Source organism: Chiloscyllium plagiosum, unplaced genomic scaffold (assembly GCF_037043375.1).
Source record: "Chiloscyllium plagiosum isolate Xiang-an unplaced genomic scaffold, Cpla_swu_hap1 HiC_scaffold_1, whole genome shotgun sequence".
Lineage (NCBI taxonomy): Eukaryota > Metazoa > Chordata > Chondrichthyes > Orectolobiformes > Hemiscylliidae > Chiloscyllium > Chiloscyllium plagiosum.
In genome coordinates, this window is record NW_028270139.1 from 48,687,014 (window position 1) to 48,711,177 (window position 24,164).

The 24,164-nt window shown below is 39.8% G+C and overlaps 1 protein-coding gene and 1 pseudogene across 1 annotated transcript; one reads left to right on the forward strand and one right to left on the reverse strand.

Annotated features, from left to right (window-relative positions):
* Positions 1-5,321: 5,321 nt before the first annotated feature.
* LOC122551834 (dihydropteridine reductase-like) lies at positions 5,322-22,913 on the reverse strand. Its single transcript, XM_043694352.2, has 7 exons — positions 22,746-22,913; positions 22,351-22,443; positions 22,106-22,202; positions 21,261-21,401; positions 13,915-14,023; positions 10,886-10,969; positions 5,322-7,182 (listed from the first exon to the last, which is right to left on the reverse strand). Exons 1-7 carry the CDS (start codon positions 22,836-22,838, stop codon positions 7,077-7,079), a joined length of 723 nt encoding a protein of 240 aa, XP_043550287.2. The 5' UTR covers positions 22,839-22,913; the 3' UTR covers positions 5,322-7,076.
* Positions 22,914-23,685: 772 nt separating this feature from the next.
* Positions 23,686-23,779, forward strand: LOC122555984 (U6 spliceosomal RNA; annotated as a pseudogene).
* Positions 23,780-24,164: the final 385 nt, after the last annotated feature.

The window sequence follows — 24,164 nt, forward strand, 5'->3', positions numbered from 1 at the left end:
CTAATCTTGAGGTTCAACATAGAAAAGCAACTGGTAGTGAAATTAATAAAATGTACAAAAACATAGTTAAATATAAAGTTCAATAAAGTTATTAAATGTTTCCTTAGAACACATCAATGATGCATGGCATGGAGTTGTATCACAGCTGCAGAATGTGGGAGTTTGAGGATACCAGTTTGGTCCAGAGTAGGATGGCATGGTGGCTCAGTGGTTAGCACTGCTGTCTCAGTGCCAGGGATCCAGGTTCGATTCCAGCCTTGGGCAACTGTCTGTGTGCAGTTTGCACATTATCTCCATGTCTGCGTGGGTTTCCTCCAGATGCTCCGTTTTCCTCCCGCGGGCCAGGTGAATTGGCTATGCTAAATTGCCCATAGTGTTAGGTGCATTAGTCAGGGGTAAATATAGGGTAGGGGAATGGGTCTGGGCAGGTTATTCTGTGGAGGGTCAGTATGGACTTGTTGAGCCGAAGGGCCTGTTCCCATACTGTAGTGAATCTAATCTAAATACATCAGTGACAAGTATCTGTAAATCAAGCAGCTTCTTCTCCGAGTTCATGAACTGGAGGCTGAGCTACAGACACTACAATGTAACAGAAGTGGGGGGGAATGTTACCTCAATTATTTGCACCAAGAGGCTGTGACTCTTGTTAGGTTGGAGTTATCTGATTTAGTCAGTATTCAGGGAAGGAGATTGACTGACTGACAGCATGAAGCAGGTAAGGGGACCCACGGGGGACAGAGCACCAGAGCCTCACCTTTTGCAATTGTCCAACAGGTCTGAGGTTCTTTCAGCTTATCTGGATGAGAATTGGGTTTCCAGATAGCTTCTTGAATGTTATTGGAGCTGCACTCATCCAGCCAAGTGGGGAGTATTCCATCATACTCCTGGCTAGTGCTTTCTGGATGGTGGACAATCTTTAGAAAGTCAGGTGGTGAGTTACTTGCTGCAGGATTATTAGCCACAGCATTAGTATGGCGAATCCAGTTCTGCTTCTGGTCAATGGTAACTCCCAGAGTGTTGATAGTGGGGGATACAGTGATGCTAAAGCCATTGAATGTCAAAGGGTGATGGTTAAAGTCTCTCTTGTTGAAGACGGTCATTACCGGACACTTGTGTGGCATATATGCCACTTGCTCTTTGTCAGCCCAAACCTAGATATTGTCCAGGTCTTGCTGCACTTGAACATGGACCACTTTACTATCTGAGGAATTGTGAATGATGCTGAATATTGTGCAATTATAGGCAAGCACTCTCAATTCTGACTTTATTTAAATATATTTTAGTCCCCTCCCCAACACCCATGTCGTGTGCGTATAAGTGTAGGACACAGCGAAGAAACGAGTGCAGAAATCTGTATTCATATTCCACCACCAGAAGAAAAAGAACACCCGAGTGGCCAGTGACAGGCAGTGAACTCTGACCCTATAATGGAGGCAAGGTTGACCTATCCCCACTTCACCACCCTGCCCCATCTCCCTCTTTATCTGCAGCTCCCCTGACACCCACCCCCAGTCCTCAAGAAGGGTTATACCCGAAACGTTAACCTCTGCACCTGTTAATGCTGCCTGTTTTGCCGTGTTCTTCCAGCCTCCTGCCTGTCTACTTTGGATTCCGGCATCTGCAGTTTTTTTTTGTCTCTAACCACAGTTGTTGATGAGACGGTTGAGCCCAGGACACTGCCCTGAGGAGCTCTTGAAGAGATTTCCTGGAGCTGAGATGGCTGGCCTCCAACAAGTACAACCATCTTCCTTTGTCTGACTCTGACAAAAAATGGCTCCTATTAATTAGATTAGATTACATTACAGTGTGGAAACAGGCCCTTCGGCCCAACAAGTCCACACCGACCCGCCGAAGCGCAACCCACCCATACCCCTACATTCACCCCTTATCTAACACTACGGGCAATTTAGCATGGCCAAGTCACCTGACCTGCACATCTTTGGACTATGGGAGGAAACCGGAGCACCCGGAGGAAACCCACGCAGACACGGGGAGAACGTGCAAACTCCACACAGTCAGTCGCCTGAGTCGGGAATTGAACCTGGGTCTCTGGCGCTGTGAGACAACAGTGCTAACCACTATGCCACCGTGCTGCCCTCGACCTGGTTTTACCTTTCTGGCCAGGTTTCTCTCTATTTCTCCCTCAACTAAATTTTGATTTTTTTTGCATGTTTTTACATTCTGTCCAATCTTTTGACGTCGCTACCTGACTGTGCACAATCATATTTTTCTGTTTAATACTATCTTTAACATTTTCAGTTCACCATGGCTGATAAGTCTATCCCTTGGAAATTTTCTTACTGGTTGAAATGTATCTATATTGTATATTCTGAAACATCCTCCACTGCAATCCTTTAACCTAATTTGCCAATTCACTTCAGCCAGCTCTGCTTTCATACCATCATAATATCTCTTACTTAAATTTTTCAAAAGTCTCAGACCCACACACCTCTCTCAATTGGTTGCTGCTACATAGGAGCACTTCAGCCAAGCAATCATAATCTTATCTCATTGCTTTCTAGTTGGCTCCAAATGTGTTGTTGTAGGAACCTAATGTAAAAAGGTCTGTAAACTCCACACCTAGGATACATTTGCCCAACTGAATTTTCCACTCAATGTGTAGATTTAAAACTCCAATGATTATCGCTGAACCTTTCTGACAACCTTGTACTGTTACTTCCTTTATGCTGCACCCAATCAAATGGTTATCATTAGGTGGCCTATACACCAATGCCCACATGACTTCTTGCCCTTTACTATTTCTCATTTCTGCCCACATCTTTGGTTTTCTGAACCTAAGTCATCCCTTTGCATTGAGCTTCCTAAAAAAAAGAATTGATGGGATCTGGGCATTGCTGACTGGATTGGCAGTTATTACCCATCCCTAGTTGACCTTGAGAAGATGGTTGTGAGATGCCTTCTTGAACCACTGCAGACCGCTGGGTGTTGGTACGCCACATTTGAGAAAGGACTTACAGGATATTGACCTAGATATATTATTACCATTATTAATTAAGACGCACCCCTTCACCTTAAACTGGCTTCCTGTCATTGCTAAATTCCTGTACTTGATTCACGTCCTAATCCATGTCAGCTTGCAGCCTTGTCTCTGTAATTGCTACCAGATTGTACATATTCATTTCTATTTAAGCTCTCCCTTCATCTGTCTTGTTTGAATGCTACAGATATTCTGATGTGGAATCCTTTGTTTTATCTCTTTACTCTCTTTGCAAAGTCTAGTCTCATGTGTTGGTCGTTTGTACATTTGTACTTACTAAATTGTTCAGATGAGGTTCATTTGTCCACAAAGTCTCTTGCCTTCTCCGCCGTGTCAAAGAGATGTACGGATCCATCTAAGGTGATCCAAAGCACCGCCAGATACCTCAGAGAGTAATGAATCCCAAGTTCTCTCAGTCTTCCCTTGACACCATCATAGGATTTTCTTTTTTGGATCACCGCCGCTGAGAAGTCCTGGAAGAACATGATCCTACAGCCCTCGTAAATTAGGGCCTGTGTATCCTTCCCCTGGATTCTGGAAGCTTCCACGATTCTCTCCTTATTTCTATAGTGATGAAACCGCACAGGAGAGGACGAGGACGTTGACTCAAACCTGATCTCCACACCGTGACCCGGTGAGCCCTCTTGATCTTCAAGCCTCTCATGCCAGCCTCCAAGTTAAGAAATTTCAGCAACCAGTCCTCAATAAATTCTGCAGGCCGCTCACCTTCCTTACCCTCAGGCAGACCGACGATCCGAATATTCTTTCTCCTGCCCCTGTTCTCAAGATCATCCACTTGGTCACGCAAATTGCGGACCTGCGTCTCCAGGGCGTGGATCCTATCCTTGGAGGAACTGGCATCAGCTTCCACCACTGTGACTCTGCTCAATCTCATCCGTCCTTTTATCCAGGACTCCCAGCTGCTGTTCATGCTTCTGCAGCATGATAGAGATTGGGGCCAGTTTCTCCTCTACCTGCTTACCCAGCATCTCACGAGATTTCACGAGCTCATTCACCAGGCCCTGGTAAGTAATCGAGTCAGAGGATCCTGTCGGCTGGGCCGCAGGCCCGGCCTTGGCCTCGGTTGCTCCTCCTCCCTTCTTCAGCATATCTGGATGGCAAAAAACTGGAAAGTCAATTTTTCACAGTTTCCTGGGACTCCACAACCTTTCTATCCCAGGATGTAGCAATGGTCCGGGTTGGGCGGGTTAGAAATTTGTCCCGCTTGTGCTGCAGTGTGGCATTCTGCAAGGTGGTCGTCCTAGATTGCCGCCATCTTGGATCCCCACCACCTGACTTTCTAAAGATTGTCCACCAAGGCACTAGCGAGGAGTGTGATGGAATACCCCCCACTTGCCTGGATGAGTGCAACTCCAATAACATTAAAAGAAGCTTGACACTATCCAGTGCTTGATTTGCACCACTCATCCACATTTTTACCTTCCATTACCAATGCTCAGTCGCAGCAGTGTGCACCATCCACAAGGTGCACTACAGAAATTCACTAAGGCTCCTTAGACAGCCCTCTTCCAAACCCATGATCACTTCCAGCTAAAAAGGGCAGAAAATACATGACCTTCAATATCCCCTCTGAGGTCCTCACCTTCCTGACTTGAAAACACCAGTTCCTTGACTGTCACGGAGTTAAAGTTCTGGAACTTGCATTGAAATTTTATCCTCCTCGCACTGTGCCCGTACCGATACCAATGGATTGCAACAGTTCAAGAAAGCCGCCTTCTCAAGGGCAACCAAGGATCAAAAGCAGCGTTAATATATTGAATAGGAATTAACTATTTTTCTGTTGGAGGATGTCAGTGGTGGGGTTGCCAATTTAAACAGGTCACCAGGAACTTACAAATATCTTTGGGTTGTTGGAGTATTAAATAAGCAATCAGAGATTTCTGTAAATGTTAAAGAGACAAGAAACAGCACTGGCAGAGACCTGCAAACAGGTCACCTCCTTGTAGTCTAATCCAGCGATGGTGCTCAGGGCAAAACCCAAGAAAGAAGAACATGAAAAGTGCAAAAATACCATTAAAGAATTATCACCTTTAACAGAATGACTTTGAAGAACTCAAAAATAGAGCATGTTAGGTTAGTCAAAAAATGTGAATTACACTCTTTCCTTGCATCTGTTATCCATTGAAAATTGTATATAAAAACCTATTTTCTGATAGTTTCATCACAATGGAAGCCTCCATAACGCAGATAATATTTAAAATACCTTCTTTGGAACTAGTAGTTCTGTTGAACTAGTGTGTGCTATCAAGTATTTCCTGTAAAACATAAGCATCATCTTAACACACTGGAAAGGTCAACAAGGAAATATATATTCGCTTTATTCACGACAAGCTATAGCATTCAAATGCAAATCTTAATATCTCCGTTTTACACAACATCATGAGTCAAGATGTACATGGCAACAAGATACAAAAATACATTTGTGCAAAGCAGTAACATGTTTGTATTGGTACAGTTATACCTAGAAACACACAGACAAACAAAACCACAGCACTTGTCAGAAAGTTTAAAACAGAAATGGTTCCGACCTGACAAATGGACTGGACTATAAAACTGACAGATTAGTAAATTTTCTTTTTATTTTCACACTTGGTGACACTTGATGAGTTTTATTATTTTTAAGATAAATTTTCCATATAATTAGACTAGATTCATCCATATAGTTTCTATGGACTATATCTCAACTCGCTGGCCTGGGGCATGAAAAGAGAACGAGAGAAAAAAAGTAACAATTCATGGGCAACTGAATGAATTATCTGCCCTAAGACTCTGGTAACCAGTTTGAGAATAGTAAATACTGTACCAAGGAACTAGTTACATTCCTGTCAGTTGGAAAACAGGACTTGTTAAAAAAAGTTAGATAAAATACATGTTTTTCTACTACGTTTTCATTCTAGTCATTCACAAATATATTCACACACCAATATTGACATCCTAGAATATTTTAAATTAAAATGAATTATGGAAACTGATTTTGAAAGCCTCAAAGCACTTACGGAAAGTAAATGGTCTTTAAATAAACAATACTTCTCACATTTTGCTCAAACATATGGAACAGACAATCTTGATTTGCATCAAAGAAGATAACTTTACAAGCACATGTAAACTAAATGACAGGAGGAATTAACTAGCACTTCCAGTATTTGTGAATACCAGTAACTTTTGACTTTAGAATTAATATTGAGTGTTGAATCTAAGAAAAATATAATGCTTATTCCAGGATCTCGCTGGAAAAGGAAAAGAACAAATAACGAGATGCAAGCAATGAGGTAGTGGTCTAAATTAATACAGTCAGTATCTGTGACTGTTCTGTCCATTGACGGTTTCTGGTAATGCCTTCTTTTTTAAAAATCACATGGATCTTAAATTTGTTTATATTCCTCTTGTGATGTGGCAATCTTGAAAATATGAATGTTTGGTATTGCCCTCCATTATGCCCCAGTTACAGGGAGGATAAAATTTCAATGCAATTCTAAAGGATTCCACTGAATTGAATGTATTACTCAAAATAATTTGTTGCATCAAACCAAAATCATCCACCAGTAGGAATTCTGTTCAGGATGTTCACCCTTTTGGAATTTTGTGATGTTAAACATTTTGGGAGTGAGCTTGACCATAAAAGTTTAAAATCCATCTGTACATTTAAATGGGCCATTTTGACATGAAATAGGATTTATTACAGTGAAGCACACATGATATTGTTAAGCAATATATCTCAAGTAAATGAGACACAAGGAGGTTTTGGGCAGTGAAAATTGACTTTCTTTCTCCAAATAACTCTGTGGGTGCATCGTGCATTAAAAAGAGATAAAAGTAAGTTATTGCATTTAATTAGACAAGAAAAGTAAGAGGTGCAGGAAAGCCAAAATAATTAAATAGGAAAAACTGGCAACTATGTACAGGAGCCAGTAAACTGTAACTTTCCAATCAAATATTTGATTTTTCTATCACCCACCAAATTGGAATTTAACATTCAACTTGATCTAAACATGCTAATGGCACTTCTTTAAAAAAAAACTGATTTCTCAATTGATACTTTTACAACAGTAATTCCACCTTAAAGTTGAGCAGGAATCAGTTCAGTTTTGCTCTCAGTTGTAATAAGCTGAATAAGACTTCCTGAAGTGGGTCTGGTTTCTTTGAAGGTCCAATTAAATAAGGTTCTGGAAAAGACATATAGAACTCTATGTTACACAAAAATCTATGTTGTATAGAACAGAATAATCTTCTAAAAGTTTAAAAACAGAGATTAAAAAGTGGGAAAAGGATGATGTGCAGGATGCAAGGTTGTAAAACATATTTAGCACTTTTGGAATTTGGATGATTTAAAAAGAGATGCATATAAATGTGGGTTAGCACTGTGTTGTTTTTTTAAAAAAGTCAGAAAACCATTCTGGAACAATGACATGGATGTACCCTAACTCCATGCAATTAAAGGCTTAGGAGAACCCTTGGACAGTTATGGAAGAAATTGTTTATACATTTGGGTTTATAAAGAGCAGGATAAATATATTAAATTATTAGTTTGCTTTCAGTTCAGTTTAGAAAGCACCAGAGTTTTACTTGTGAAGAATCCAGAGTTAGGTTCAGAAGCAAGCTTTTAGCCTCTGTCCCAGTGTGGGAAAAGATCCGTCACCCTGCCTACCCATAGTGGCCCACACAGAAGACAGGAAAGCATACTTGGCCAAACTATACCAAAAACACCCAGAATGCCTCAGCAGTGACCAAACAGTCTGACAAGTGAAACCAGACAGCACTCGCAGACTAGGGAATACACTTCTCAAAACCTACTAACAATATCCGGCCAACACAGCTGTCCCAAAGCCGAGGGCAGTCTCATAACACAGCAATACCAAAGCCACACAAAGAACAGGTCAGATGGAGAGACACCACAAAGGACCTCACTCCCAGGACAGGACAATGGAAGCACCTTACTGCTTCAAAAGAGACATTCTCATCTACCTGCAAAGAGAACTGGAATCATCTGATCCCATTGATACTGTCAGAATGTTACATTGTGTCGAGAATCAGGATATTCTTCCAATAACTGTTTTTCAATTATCATCATTGTAACTGGATTACTCAATTTCCAAATCCATTGTATCTTTCCCATTTTAATTAACCTTATTGTGTAAGATTCCTATAAAACCTGGCTTCATCCTCAGCTCGAGGAAGATATTTTTGGCTACCTGGACAGACTGTCTGTACTGTTTCAGCTTAGTCAATTTCGCTTCCGCGATATCGCTGTGCTAATAAACTGTTTGTCAATTTCACTTCAAACTGTATTTTGAGACCTTTGCTTTATTGGGCTAATTTCTCCGACACCCCAGCAAGTTTTAGTTCAGTTCAGTTCAGAGGAAACCAGTCATGGCAGCAGTGTTTCTTTCTTCGAGATTGTGAAGTTTGCAAGCCAAGATGACAGGGGGCAGACATTTTCAGTTTGTTCGAATTGAAAAAGGTTTAGGACATCAGCGTTGTGAAAGGTTCATGTCTTCATGTCATTAGACTCAGAAAAGGGATTGTAAAATTGTCACAATAGTTCAAGAAAGAGAAACTGGAAGAATCGGTTAAGTTTCTGTTTATTGTGTCGAGTAATAATTACCTCCACATTTACATGCAAGTTAAGTTAGTAAGTTTGCAGGCAATTGCAAAAATTGGTGTTGCTGATATTGAGGAGGATGGTCTCTATGGATCAGCTGGTAGGTCGGGCAGAGCAAGGCAGATGAAATTCAATCCTGATAAGTGCAAAGTGATGCATTTTGGGACACTGATAAAGGAAGGATTTACGCAATGAAGGTGCCTAGAGAATACTGAGGAACAAAAGGACCTTGGTGTACAAGTCCATAGATATCTAAAGATGTCGGTACAGGTAGACAGACTGGTGAAGAAGGCATAGAGGATACTCGCCTTCATTAGTCAGGGCATAGAATTTAGGAGCAAGGACGTCTTGTTAGAACCTTACAAAACACTGGTTAGGCCGTAGCTCGAATGCAGTTCTGGTCACCACACTATCAGAAGCACATGTTACACCTGAGAGGATGCAGAGGTGATTCACCAGGATGTTGCCTCGGATGAAAAGTTTCTGTCATGAGGAGAGACCGGATAAGCTGGATTTGTTTTTCTCGGAATAGAGGAGGCTGAGGGTAGGGCTGATTGAGGTACACAAAATTATGACAGGCATAGACAGAGTAGATAGTGAAAATTCTTTCCCCATGGCAGATGTGTCCAAGACCAGAGGGCATAAGATTAAGATGAGGAGTAAGTGATAAGATGAGCCGGAGGAAATTTGAGGAAAAGAAAAATCACTACAGGGGGGTGGAAATAGAAAACATGTTGCCTGAGAGGGAGGTGGAGGCAGGCACTCACAACATTTAAGAAGCTCCTGGATAAGCATGTAAAATGCCAGAGCATAGGAGGCTGTGGACCAGGGGCAGCTAAATGGGATTAGTGTAGTTTGGTGTTGTGAAAGCATAACTTCATCTCTACTTCTTCAAAAAGCTAAAGAAATCCCACGTGTTCATAAAGACTCTTCCTATTTTTTTACAGATGCACCTTAGAAAGCATTCTATCCAGCTTGGTATGGCAATTCCTATTCCCAGATCTGTAAGAAAGCACAGTCCAGTCTAGTATGCAAGCCAACCTTCCATACATTGACTCCATCTACACTTTTCACTGCGTCAGGAAGGCAACCAACATCATTAAAAACCCCTCCCACCCTAGTTATAATTTTTTTCCAACCTCTTCTGTCAGACAGATGATACAAAAGCTTAACACACATGTACCAACAGATTCAAGAACCAGTTTCTTCCCCTCTGTTATTAAACTTCTGAATGGACCTCCCAAATCTTAAATTTAATGTTGATCTGCCTCTTTGTGCACTTTCTCTGCAGCCGTAACATTGTATTCCTTGCTCTGTTCTATTGGGAGAAAGTGAGGACTGCAGAAAGTGAGGGCTTATGCCCAAAATACCAGCTCTCTTGTTCCTCGGACGCTGTCTGACCTGCTGTGTTTTTCCAGCACCAGACATTTTGACTCTGTCCTATTACCCTAAAACAGGGAGACGATTGGCCTGTACTGCATGCAAAACAAAATTTTTTTCACTGTATCTAGACACATGAGACAATAATAAATCAATTTTTAAAAAATCTTGTTTGGAAATAAGCTGCATAGACCACGAATGCTGAACTCATTGATTGCAGATTTGGCAATCGTAAAAAAAACCCTGCCACTATTCTCAATGTCCTGGCCTAATTAAGGCATACAAACCATCTGTTTTCGAAAACAACTCTTGTGAACCATGTACCAGGTAAATATAGAGACCACCTTGACTTTGATGCCTCCTGTTGTCAAATATTCTTCTGCCATTCACTGTCTAAACTCACACATAAAGAGGGATGATGTCCAATTTACTTTGATACAACAGAATTTAGATGGAATGGTATATGTTGATTTAAAAAAAAGCTCAACAAAGTATTATCATAGATACATTCTAACTAAACTAGTGATTCTCTTTGCAATAAGCATAAAATATTGATTTCAACAGTGTAATGTGTTTTTAAGGAAGAAGATCTCAAATGGGGCAAAAAATATATTGTGCTTTCATTTGTTTTTCCCATTTGGAGTCACTGACGCAAAAGTATTAATTTCCGTGAGCCAAACTCTGCAAATGAGTCACCAAGGAGAGGAAATGTCTCTCAGAAAAGGTCAGCTGTCCTTTATAATTTGTGTGTTCAATTTGTGGCCCTGCTCAGTGAGATAAATCAACCTTCCATCTGGAGCCTGGACATTGTCTGGTTTTTATTTGCCTATCCAGTGACAAACAGATGTGAAATGATTACTGACAATTCAATCTAGCTGGATACTTACTCAGCAACCAATTCTAATGGTGTCCAGGAGCTGAAATCTGCATTAGGCATTGATTTCCTATTCATTGGCGTGTCCAAGGTAACACTGCAAAATAAATTAAATTGCTTTGAAATCCCTTTGTGTTGTACGCATATTACGTTACCAAGGTGAATAATGCCAGGATGTCGATAAATTGGTAATATAAAAATAAACTCACTTCAGGCTTCTACTGACCTTTCCAAACTGAGAATAAATTCAATTCTACTGTTCCTGCATTGCAGTTTTACTCTGACTTGTAAATCTAAGCCCATGTTCTAACTTTAAGTCTGTTCTACTTACAATACTTGGGAAGCAGCATAAAAACCAGAGTGTGATCAGTTTCTCTTAGAAGACCACCTGGATATAACTGGTAGAAAACCTCACTGATCCCAAACAGTTTGACTGCAATACTGACTGTTAAGCAAGTGTGTTTGTAGCAAAAACAGCTTGCCTTTCACAGCCAAGACAGTTCATAAATAGGTAAATGAAGACGGAAACAGAGCAAGGAAGAAAGAGATTAGGTGATGTACCTGAAAGCTATGACAAAAGAATGAGTTTTGAGGAAGTAATTTGGAAAGTGAAATAAAACAGATAGGGGAAGACAATTAGGGAAGCAATTGCAGAGACAGCCAAAAAAGGTGCCTGCCAGCAGCAGCGAAGCAAAAGCACAATTTGTGCTTAATGCATTGGCTTTCACAACCTCAACATGCCCCAACATTATATGCCATAAATTAAATCCCTTGAAAGCATAGGACCTATTGTAATGTAGGAATGCCCATACCAAACATCTCAAACAATAGGATAATAATCGGATCATTTGCTTGTGATATTTACTAAGAAATAAACATTCTGTGGTGCATCATTGTCTCAGGGTAATAGTGTCATACAGCATGGAAATAAACCCTTTAGTCCAACTCGCCAGCACCGCCCAAACATCCCAATCTGACCTAGTCCTATTTCTCAGCGTTTGGCCCATGCCCCTCTAAATCTGTCCTATTCATTTACCATCCATATAAACTTTTAAATGCTGTAATTGTACCCACCTCCACCACTTCCTCTGGCAGTTCATTCCGTACATGCACCACCCTCTACATGAATAAGTTGTCTCTTAGGGCCTTTTTAAAATCTCTACCCTCTCAACTTGGTCCTATGTCCTCCAGTTTTGACCTGCCCACCCTAGGAAAAATACCTTGGCTATTCACCCTATCCATTCCCCTCATGATTTTATAAACTGCTTTAAGGTCACCCCTCAACCTGCCATGCTCTCAGGAAAAAAGTCTCAGCCTATTTACTCTCTCCCTATAACTCAAACCTTCCAGTCTCAGCAACCTCCTTGTAAATCTTTTCTGCACCATCTCAAGTTTAACGGCATTTTTCCCATAGAAGGGCAACCAGCATTGAATTTAGTATTCTAAAAGTGGCTTTACCAGCTTACAGCCGTAACATTACCTCCCAACCCCTTTACTCAATGTTCTGATCAATGAAGGCAAATGTGCCACACGCCTCCTTCACTATCTTGTCTATCTCCGACTCCACTTTCAAGGAACTATGCACCTGTACCCCTAGGTCTCTTTGTTTGGCAACCCTCCCCTTTATAAGTCCTGCTCTGATTTGCCTTACTCAAAATGCAACACCTCACATTTACCCCAATTAACTCCATCTGCCACTCCTCGGCCTGGTGGCTCATCTGATCAAGGTCTTGTTGTACTCTTGAGATAATCTTCTTCACTGTCCATTATCCCACTATTTTAGTGGCATCTGCAAACTTACCAACCATGCCTCCAATATTCATATCCAAATCATTTATAAAAATGACGAAAAGTAGTGGACCCAGCAACAATCCTTACAGCACACCGCTGGTCACATGCCTCCAGTCCGAAAAACAACCCTCTGTCTCCCACCTTCAAGCCAATTTTGTATCCAACTGACTAGGTTCCCCTGGATCCCATGTCATCTAACCTTACTAGCCAGTCTACCATGCAGAAACTTGTTGAATGCTTGTGCTATTTAGGCTAGAACCTCCTCCCTGGTGAAGAACAGATGTGATGATGTTTGGTTAAAGTATGGGGTATTAATGAGGTCTTAAAGAAGGCAGCAAGAGATGGAAAACGCAGAGACAAAATTATAGAGTTAGAGCCTAGATGATTGACGACAGCCACCAATAGTGAGCAAAGGGAATAAGATGTCTAAAAGAGGTCTGTGCTGTAAAAACACACAGATCTTGGAAAATTGAAGGGTTAAAAAAGGTTACAGATATAAAGACAAGTCCAAACAATATTTCACTACCACTACAAGCAAATAAATAGCAACTTGCATTTACGTAGCACGTTTAACGTAGTTAAATGTCCTAAGGTATTTGACACAAACTAGCTTGAACTCAAGGGGCTGTGTATTTTAAATCTGAGGCAATGGGTGTCACTGCTTATTGACTTACATTTGTCAAATGTAATTGGTGATAGGTGAATTGGACATGTGCAGTTTACAATACAGCTAGTAGATAACTGAGGAAGGATCCTCAGAGGGTCAACAGGAAAAAAAGACAAGGAATGGCCTAGGGTCATGTACAGAAGCCAAACTGCTCATAAGAGTCAGAAATATTAATGACTAAAGAGACATTTTGTGATCACAAACAGATGACCAGAAGGAAATAAGCAATTAACACCCAGTGTATATACATATACAACAAAAGTAATTAACTGCTTTCAAACACTTTGGCAAATCCGAAGGATAAGGCATAAATAAACAAATGTTTGCTCTTTCATTTTTACATTCAAAACACAGCCTTCTTAGAGAACTGTGAATAATTAACAAATTGAAAAGATGTGTTTAAAAATCACTAAAATGTTATTACTCTAAGTTTAAAAAAAGCTAACACTCTAAATATCAGCTTTTGACCTCTGTCATTTTACCCCAGATGCCATTATGTAAGTCATGAGCAATTTTCTCTTCGTGGGGCACTGAACATTATCAAGTCTATTGTAGTGCGAGGTACTATAATTGCAGACACTTACGGCAGAATTGCAAGTGCTGAAGATCCAGGGGGCATTCCACTTTTCTCTCCAGCTAGACTCTGACAGAGCTGATGAACAGCTGCCTTTGCCATGCCATAGCCCACCATTCCTAAAGAAAAAAAATGGAGAATTTAAAAACTAAAAACTTTACTGTGGTCAAATACATTTCAAGTGGAAGGGAAACCCTTTTGTGAAACTTCTGTTTTTAACATTTGGAGGTGCTGGTGTTGAACTTGGGTGTACAAAGTTAAAAATCACACAACATCTGGTCATAGTCTAACAGATTTATTTGGAAGCACTAGCTTTCAGAGCGCCGCTCCTTCATCAGGTGGTTGTCAACTACCTGATGAAGGAGCAGTGCTCCGAAAGCTAGTGCTTCCAAATAAATCTGTTAGACTATGACCTGGTGTTGTGTGATTTTTAACTTTCTATTTTTAAGAACATCTCTGGACTCAAACAACAACTAGTGTTTTTTTCTCAAATAGATTTTGTATAAAATAGCTTTTCCATGTAAACTGATGCATGTTTTCATCATGAACTGTATTTTAAGGTTGCACAATATAAGGTGAGTTCACTTTGTTCTATTCTCTGAGGGCAATGACAGTTTCAAACTTTCCAAGCCTACCAAGGTTTAATGACACTGGCAGCTTTTGAGACTGTGCCCATGCACAGACCAAGCAGTAAACATCAGCTGCTTACTCAGCATCACAGGCAAATATCAAACTATCTTTACCAGACATCCACAAATTTCTAGCAGGAGTCATATTTAGATTTAATTTGTCCAATCAGTTCAGTTTTGCACATCGAGTATCAAATTGAAATAATACACAGGATAAAGGAAATACCAACAAGAGATTGTTATAATCTTGCACTATGTTCAAGTCTTCCAAAATGAAAGACAAATAATGATGACTATTTACTCTCGTTGTGACGAAGTGGATCCTCAGCTTGAGTTCAATAATTTCAGATCCTGATCTCTGTGAACCATTTTGATACATCCTCGCCGAGGTTGGCACCTTGTTTTCAGTCAGAGCTGGCCTCCATTCGGCTCTTAACACCAACTCCGAACCCACAAGCACGATTATGCCCTTTGCTCTCTTGTTCCCTGGCACTTTTGATCTCTAATCTCTCCTGCCCTCTTGCGTTGACTTCCATCCATTTTCCTCTCCTCCACTTAAAAACAGCATACATCACATAACACTTCCATCTCTTCTTCATTCTGAAGAAGAATCACACCAGATTTGAAATGTTAACTATTTTTCTCTCTCCACAGTTGCTGCCAAGCCTGCTGATTTTCTCCAGCTTATTCTGTTTTTATTTAGGCTGTGTCTGCTGACACCCAGTGTTGCTTACCAATGCATGCTCTACACCTGATTAAAACAACTAGAAAAGTTAGGGTCTGGGCTGCCTTCTTGAAATGTTTTGAGGGGGTCTGGCCTGGTCAAAAACACGGGATCCCTAGCAGAGATATTTCTATCATCAACAGCCACACGCAAGTTGCTGGAAGACTGGAGGGTGGCTAATTTGTACGAATATTTAAGAAAGGCTGCAAGGAAAAGTCAGGGAACTACAGACCAGCAAGTCCATCACTAGTGGGCAGGTTGCTGGAGGGCATTCTAAGAGACAGGATCTACATGCATTTGGAGATGCAAGGACTGATTAGGGATGGTCAGCGTGGCTTTGTTCATGGGAAATTGTGTCTGACAAATATGATTGAGTTGTTTGAAGAGATAACCAAGATAGATGGATAAAGGCAGAACGGCAGATAGAGTTTAATTCAGATAAGTGTGAGGTGTTGCATTTTGGCAAAACAAACCAGGGCGGGACTACACAGTTAATGATAGGGGTCTGGCGAGTGTTGTCAAATCGAGAGACCAAGGGGCAGTAACATAGTTCCTTTAAAGAGGCATCATAGGTAGACAGGGCGGTGAAAGCAGAGTTTGGCACGCTTGCCTTTATCGGTCAGAGCAATGAGTACAGGAGTTGGGACATCATGTTAAAGCCACCTTTGGAGTACTGTATATAATTCTGGTCTCCTGCTATAGGGAGGATGTTATTAAACTTGAAATGTTGCAAAAAAGATTTACAAGGATGTTACTGAGACTGGAAGGTCTGAGTTATAAGGAGTGGCTGGAACGGCTGGCACTTCTCTCCCTTTAGCATAGAAGGCTGAGGAATGACCTTGTGGAGGTTTATAAAATCATGAGGGGCATAGAGAAGGTGAATAGGCAAGGTCTTTTCCCAGTGTAGGGAAGTCTAAAACTAGACAGCATAGGTTTAAGGTGAGAGGGAAAAAATTTAAAAGGGACCTGAGGGGAAACGTTTTCACACAGAGGGTACTGGATATATGGAACAAGCTACCAGAGGAAGTGGACTGGGTACAATTACAACATTTAAAAGACATTTGAACAGGTACATGGATAGGAAAGGTTTAGAAGAATATGAGACAAATGCAGGCATGTGGGATTAGTTCAGTTTAGGAAATCTGGTGAGCATGGACAGGTTGGGCCAAAGGATCTTTGTGCTGTATGATTCTATGACTGAGACATTCTAGAAGATTGCATAAAATTCCAATGACATCGTACGCAAAGGGAATCATATGTGTGTGCAGGGAGAGAGAGAGAGAGAGAGAGAGAGAGAGAGAGAGAGAGAGAGAGAGAGAGAGAGAGAGAGAGAGAGAGAGAGAGAGAGAGAGAGAGAGAGAAGTGAGCATGGTGGAGGGAGTGAGGACATCAGGTTAAGAATGGGTGAAATGAGGATGGGAAGCCCCTCTCTCTTCCATCTTCCCCCATTCAGAGCTGCTGGGGGAGGGGGAATTTAAGGCCAAACCAGTTTAAATGCGCCTCAGTAAATTTAGGCATTACCCAGTGCACAAGCACATGGTGGCAACAGACATGGTATTTTATTTATTTTTCAGGTTTATTTTCCAATCAAAAAGGAAAAGGGAAGAAAAGACTGAAAAGGTCAAAGGAAGGATTTTAAAGAATTGTGAAATTTAAGATAAAACTGTATTACACATCAAAGGTGGATGGTTGTTACTGATTCTATGCTCTGATGAAAAGACTATCACCACTCAGAATAAAACAGAACATCAATTATCACATTTTTAATTTAAATTAATATTGTTCTGCGTTGTAACCTAGGAGGAAAAAACAGAAAAAAACTGGCAAATGAGACATACTGGTCCAACTCATCTTATGTATTTCAAAGTTGACATCCAGTATGTTCATTCCTGAGAATTATTATTTTTACCTCTTGGGGGAAAAGAAACAAATGAGAAATCGGTTTTGAAATTAAGGTAAATGCAACACATTTTATAATTTTCCTGTGAATGGAATTTACTATTGTTTTGATGCCAGTTATTATTACTGGAGAAGCCAAATCTCAGACTGAAACTTGGCTTGATGGATCATATTTTGTTTCGGTTTTAACAAGGTAGTGTCTCACTGAAACGTAAGCACATAATGTTACAGATTTTGTGTTAAAAATAAACGAGTCTGTTAGACAAAATAAATGAAGATAACTAGAAAGAACCAAATATTTATGTATAACACTAACACAAATAATTTTAAACATATATTAGAAGACTAACCCCATTAATCCCAAAACCGTCCGTTACTAATTCAAAAAAAAAATCAAATCTCTTATGTAGTACCCAAAAGCTCCCATTACAGTTCTCACACCAGAATCCTGAAAATTTTCTTTAACACTTCACTATGACTTTAACTTTTAGACTGGAACCTCTGATAGCTTACTTAAGTTCTCATACACCTGAGTAACCTCTTTAGGGTTTAACCTAAGACTTCTGATCCAGAACTATCACTAACTCTTTTCAAAGGAAATTTATTTTTACTATATTCTTCCCTTCTCAGGACCTTTGCTCTATACATCCACCTTTTTGCAAGGACTTCACAGAACTTCCTGAACAATGTATAACTTAAACAAAAGTCTTTCTCTACACTATGTGTAATTAAGCCTTAAGCTTAAAAAAAACACTCCAACTCTAGAAATTTTTTAACAGAAAACTTGAGGTATCGTATCTACCTAGCTAAGCTGTAAAATCCTAAAATAACCATTATTGCTGTTAAAGTAGCTCTCACAAATTATTTGAAATCACTATACTTACTGTAAGTTAATTATTGACTTCAGACACACAGGAAATCCATATGTTACTAACTCAAATCCAAAAGCCCAAACTTAAAAGCAATTGCTATTAAACATACATATAAATCATGCAATTCATAAACCTAATATAACAATTAATAATATTTGTACTTTACTGCTTAAATAAAAAAGCAATTCTTCAAGTCCTAACACCAAAGGTAGCAACCTATTACTTTGAAAACAAACATTCAACTTTTAAGCAGACCATCCAAATCATTGACATTGTGCATTACGAAACAAGTCAAAATTCTCTAGGTTCAACAATGCTCCTCTTCTGCTGATCAGATACCAGTTCAAACTTTGAACTCTTACACATCTCAAAGTGCTGTCTCATTCAAAATTTAACCCTTCAACCTATGTCCCCTTGAAGAAATTTGCATATTTTACTTAGCTACGACTTTCAATGAAACTATGGAAACAGCTACCATAATGGTATACATTGCTAAATTGTAAATTAGAAAACAAGAATTATAAAGCAATCCACATATTTATTCAACTATTTTTATGTTTGGCACATCTTCTATCAATAAGATGTTTTTTTCAAAAAAGATTATGTGAATTATAATAGAAATATGGAGCATGATTTCAGTTTTTATTAAATTTTTAATGCAGAAATCCTACTGAAGTTGAGTAAAATTTGCAAAGTTATTCCATTAGTTATTAAACTGAGATAAGTATTTACTTTGATGGATTTAAATTTTGATTCATATTCTGGCAATCACATATTGAAGAACAGAATTTCAGAATTGTTACAGTACTGAAGGTGGGCCATTCAATTCAGCATGTCTGCATCAGCTCTCCAAATGCTTTGAATTCCACTCTCCAGCTCTTTCTCCAAAATGCTGCACAGTGTGTCTATTTAAATAACAATCTCATGCCCCTTTAATGTCTCAGCTGAAACTGTCTCCTTCCAGACCCAAACCCATTGCTGTGCAAAAAAGTTTCTTCTCACTACTTTTACAAAGTACTTTAATTCTCTGCCCATAGTTATAGAGTCAGAGATATACAGCACGGAAACAGACCTTTCGGTCCAACCCATCCATGATGACTATGAGACAGAACAGTTTCTCTCTGACTACTCTGTCCAGACCCGAATGATTTTTAAAGCTTCAATCAAATCTCCTCCTAATCTTCTCCTCTCAAAAGGAAAAACTGCCCCATCTTCCCCAATCTACCTTCAGAATTGAAGTTCCTCATCCCTGGAATAGCCCTCATAAACTTCATCTACACTCTCTCAATTATATGGAGATGCGCTGAATGGAAATGTGGTGAAGTGGGTTCATTCAGGATGGCTTTGGATGATTATTTGGGTTAAAAAAATTGTTATGGGGAGAAAGCAGGAGATTGGCGCTAGATAATGATGTTCATTTAAAGAGCTAGAACAGACACAATGTGCCAAATGGCCTCTTTCTGCACTGTAAGACTTTTGTGATATTGTATTCTGACCATTCCTATGATGTAGCACCCAGAACTATCCACAATACTCCCTTTGAGGTCTAATTAGTGACTTGACCAGGGCATTCAATTAAATTTGAAACATTTGTGGGTTTTACTTTAATATACATTTTATTTATTGCTCACAAATTAATATTTACATTTCTTTGGACCCAAACTTCATTTTTATTTTTTAAAAACTATTTCTCAACATGCCTTGCTGAATTGGTTTATTCATGTGAAGTCACCAGACACAGCATGGTCAGAGAAAACTCATTGGTTAATCAGCAGCAAACTGTCAAATATAGAGTCATGTTCAGAGATTCTATATCCAGTCCAGTTTACATCACATGTCATTGTGATAGTTTCATTATATTCCATCTTCTAGGAGGGATAACTCAGCCAGAGAATACAATTACTGCATCCAGAATACACAGTGACCGACACTGTTAATAGAAATAACTTGAACCACACATAAGAGAGGGTCAGGACAGATACAAAATATTTTTAAAGATTCAATCCTGAATCCAAACTGCTGCAAATTTTCCCACTTACTGCTTTAATAGGGCCAGAGACCAAGTGTTCCCAACAGGAGGCTTGCTTATTTAAATAACTTACTGATTTCCTAATTTCCAGCACAGTTCAGTGCCAAGATGAGCAGAAACGATAATACCAGTCTGCCCAAGTTAACCTATTTCCAACAACATGCATGTAGAAGCATTCCTGTCCATTTGTATATTGTGAGTCAGTCCTGCCATTTAATGAGATCATGGCTGATCTGATTGCAATCTCAAATCCACACGCCCACGACCTCCTGAAACCCCATCGACCCCTTCCTTAAGTAGAATCTATTTACCTCAGCCCTAAGATTCTGTTTCCATCACCTTTTCACAAAGAGAGTTCCGTACTACACGGCGCTCAGGAAAAGATATCACCTAATGTCTGATTTAAATGAGTGACCCCGGATGTATAAAGTGATTTTTTTGATAGTGATAGTTCTTGATTGTCCATCTGTTCCATACTTACCCTGTCAATACTCCTCAGCAATGTGCATGTATCAGTCAGGTCACCTCTATCATTCCAAATTGAACAGATACATCTCTAGCCTGTCCACCCTTTCTTCATAAGACATCTCGCCAATACAAAGCATTAGTACACAGCACAATCCCACATTATCCTGCTTTTGTTCCAGTATGGAAACTGGATCTACATAATGAATCAAAGGAGCCTAATTTCAGCCCAAAAGTTTGTATTTTGGAAGAGAATCCAAATACAAAATTGAATGCGCACATGTAGTATTAAAATTAAATTATTTTTTAAAAAATCAACGTGTTCAGACACCACCAGGGCAGCTTCAACTTGAACTGGACCCTCTGGCCCTGGAATAGGGACACTATCAATGTCCATAAGAGTTCATTCATTTAACAGTTCTAGGAATAACATCAAATACTTATTTTTAATCAAACTGTTTGGACACATTATCACACTGCTTTCATGGAGCTAAGTGTGAGCCACTACTACTGGCCATCTGCCCCCTAAAAGTTATTTTTAATTAACTTGTTATGACACACTTCCAGAATAGACAGGGCTTGATCACAGATTTTTTTGGTTCAGAGACAGGGACAATCCCATTGCACCAGGAGACACTTCAGGAGATTCATTTCATTGAACCTAGTCAACGGTGCAAGTGCTAACACTGACAGACTTCAGCCTATGTGTCAAGAGGTAATAGGAGAAGCTCTGCTCACCTGCTGTACCCTTCAAAGCAGGACTTGCCCCTGTCAGTGTCAACAAGCCATCGTCTTTCAGATGTTTTGTAGCTAAATGACTGGAGATTGTTGATGTCCACACACTCTGTTTCCACATCAAGTCAGCGTTTTTAAAAAGAGCTTTGAAAAATAAATATCAAATATTGATTACTTCCATTGTTCAAACTAACCCAAGGAAAAATGGTAACAAAACAAAGAGATCATGTATTTGGAGTATCATAAAATTATTATTATTAGTAGTATTTCAATACAGAGATTTTTAAAAATCTTTATTGGTACTTAACAAATAACTAAGGACAGAGTGAAGAGAATCCAAGTATTTAACAGAAAAATATTTTATTTATCACAAGCTTGAATAACTATGTGTCAGAATTTGAGCCCTTTAATTCTTTCACACTGCAAGTCTGGATCACTTCCACTGACATTCATCTGTAATTAACCATCTAGAAGCATTTATGAAAAGATATTTACCATTATTTTCTGTGCTAAAGCATACAATTGGTCGATTGTAAGTGGACAAAAATTCCAACAGAATATGATGGTCAAACAATGCCAACTCAAGGTCAATAAATACAACAGTTCTTGTTTCCTTGCAAACATACCATACTAGAAATGGGATTTTTAGATTAATCCATATCACTGATTAAGGGAGCATGCAATTTTCAGAATCTATAAAATGTAACTGTGAAAAACAGAACTCACCAACATTCATTCATTCAACTTCTTAAGACCCCAGAATAATATGGAAGTTGCTTAAGTTTTCTTATCTTATAGAACTATAAAATATGAATGAAAGCTTTAACAAAATAACAATATAGACTTACATTTTGCCTTTGCACTGCCACCAGCCCACCCTCCTGCTACACAGATAATGGCATCCACCTTCTGTTCCCCAAGAAGACTGGCAACCTCTGTGGTAACCTATGACAATGAGAGGCATTTACAAAATGTCAATCCCGAACGTTTAATTCACCTTAACCCTGTGGAAGTACCTACATTAAAACCTACAATAAGGTCCAATGTACTCCTACCTGGATCTGTCAGCAGCATTTACTGCAATAGTTATTACCTGCTCCGCCTGCTCAGTGAACGACTCGCTCATCTTCACGATAATATTTGCATTCGCTTCTTCATTAGACATTAGATCAATGGAGGCCACCCACTGCAACCGAGAGAAGTTATCAGACAGTGAAGGAGATGGTGATTTAGGTTCGGACTGAAATGAAACTCTAGCACAATGTGAAAGTCACGGCCTGTTGCTGAACCCAGCCCCGGCTTCACTTGTCATTAACAAGGCTTTGTGTTTAATGCGGTGCAAATGCCGCCGATTATGCTTTAATTAATTGTTAAATATAGCAAAGTGACAGGTTGTGATCTGACACGAAAACTGCATTATTTTTCCTACCCACCTCCCAACAAATTATCTCCCCGTGTGTCCGCGAGATCCTTGTTCCTGAAACTTACCCAGTGCTTGGACTTAAAAAAATCAACACACTTAGTGCCCAGAGCTCCCTTTCCTCCATACACGATGACTCTATGAGCTGCTGCTGCTGCCATTGTTGTCTTTCTCCGCGTGAAATCAGATCAGCTGCCACCTCCCTCACTCTCCCAGATTGGTCACAAACCTCCAAACGTTAGCCCAAGACCCTCAATATAATGCACAGTCCAAGCAGAGTCAGCAAGAATTAATATGTTGTTCTAGCACCACCTTCCCTCCGGAGGTCTCAGTACACACGAAAAGATACATTTTAGGAAGTGGCTGACAGTATTGACAAGTATTGTGCTAAAGAGTCGTACTTCCACTGTCTGTTCTCCTCACAGATACATGCTTAAATAAACTTGTAAGGTGCACCCAGTTCCATTAAACAAAACAAATGTGCATCCTTTTCAAAAATCATTGAATTGACACAGATGGAGACCACTCAGGACCTGATAAATGCAAAAGCTTTCTGAATATTTTGACAGATTGCCAATCTCCTATCTTTTCCTCATTGTGTTCCACACTGCTTCTGTATTGATTGTAACAAGGACAGCCTATGGACCTCATAGAATATGAGTTCCTCATTGGGGCTGTTAATCAAGGGGCTATCACATCCAGAACTGAGACCTTTTTGGACTTGGAGAGACCAGATAACAGTAGAGGCTCACTTATTATTTATGGGGAGCAAGAGTGGTTGGCTCGATGGTGGCTGAACTCCACCAGGGTTACCAGGGGTTTCCAAAATGAAGATGTTGGCGAGAAGTTATGTCCAATGGCCAGGATTAGATGCAGACATAGCCTAATTGGTGGGACAGAGTCCAGAGTACCAGCAAGGCAAAAGACAAAAAGCCAATGTCTCACCCGTGTTCATGGGAATGGCTAGATAAACCCTAGACTCAGTTACTAGTCAACTATGCAGGTCCTGTGCTCGCTTCGGCAGCACATATACTAAAATTGGAATGACACAGAGAAGATTAGCATGGCTCCTGTGCAAATTTATGAAGCGTTCCATATTTCTTTAATAAAAATATATTTTAAAAAAGACTATGCAGGTCCTTTCATGGGCTCAATGTTCTTCATCATTGTGGATGCCCACTCAAAATGGTTGGACATGCACAGGGTCCATTCGTCAAGGATGGGAATCACGATAGAAAAACTGTGCACATCTCTATTAGTTTTAAAATAGTGATGTAGAAAGATAGACCAAGTCTAAACGTTGAAGGTCTAAATTGGAGAAAGGCCAATTTTGACAGTATTAGGCAAGAACTTTTAAAAGCTGACTGGGGGCCAATGTTCACAGGTAAAGGGACGGCTGGGAAGTGGGAAGCCTTCAGAAATGAGATAACAAGAGTGCAAAGACAGTATATTCCTGTTAGGGTGGAAGGAAAGGCTGGTAGTTATAG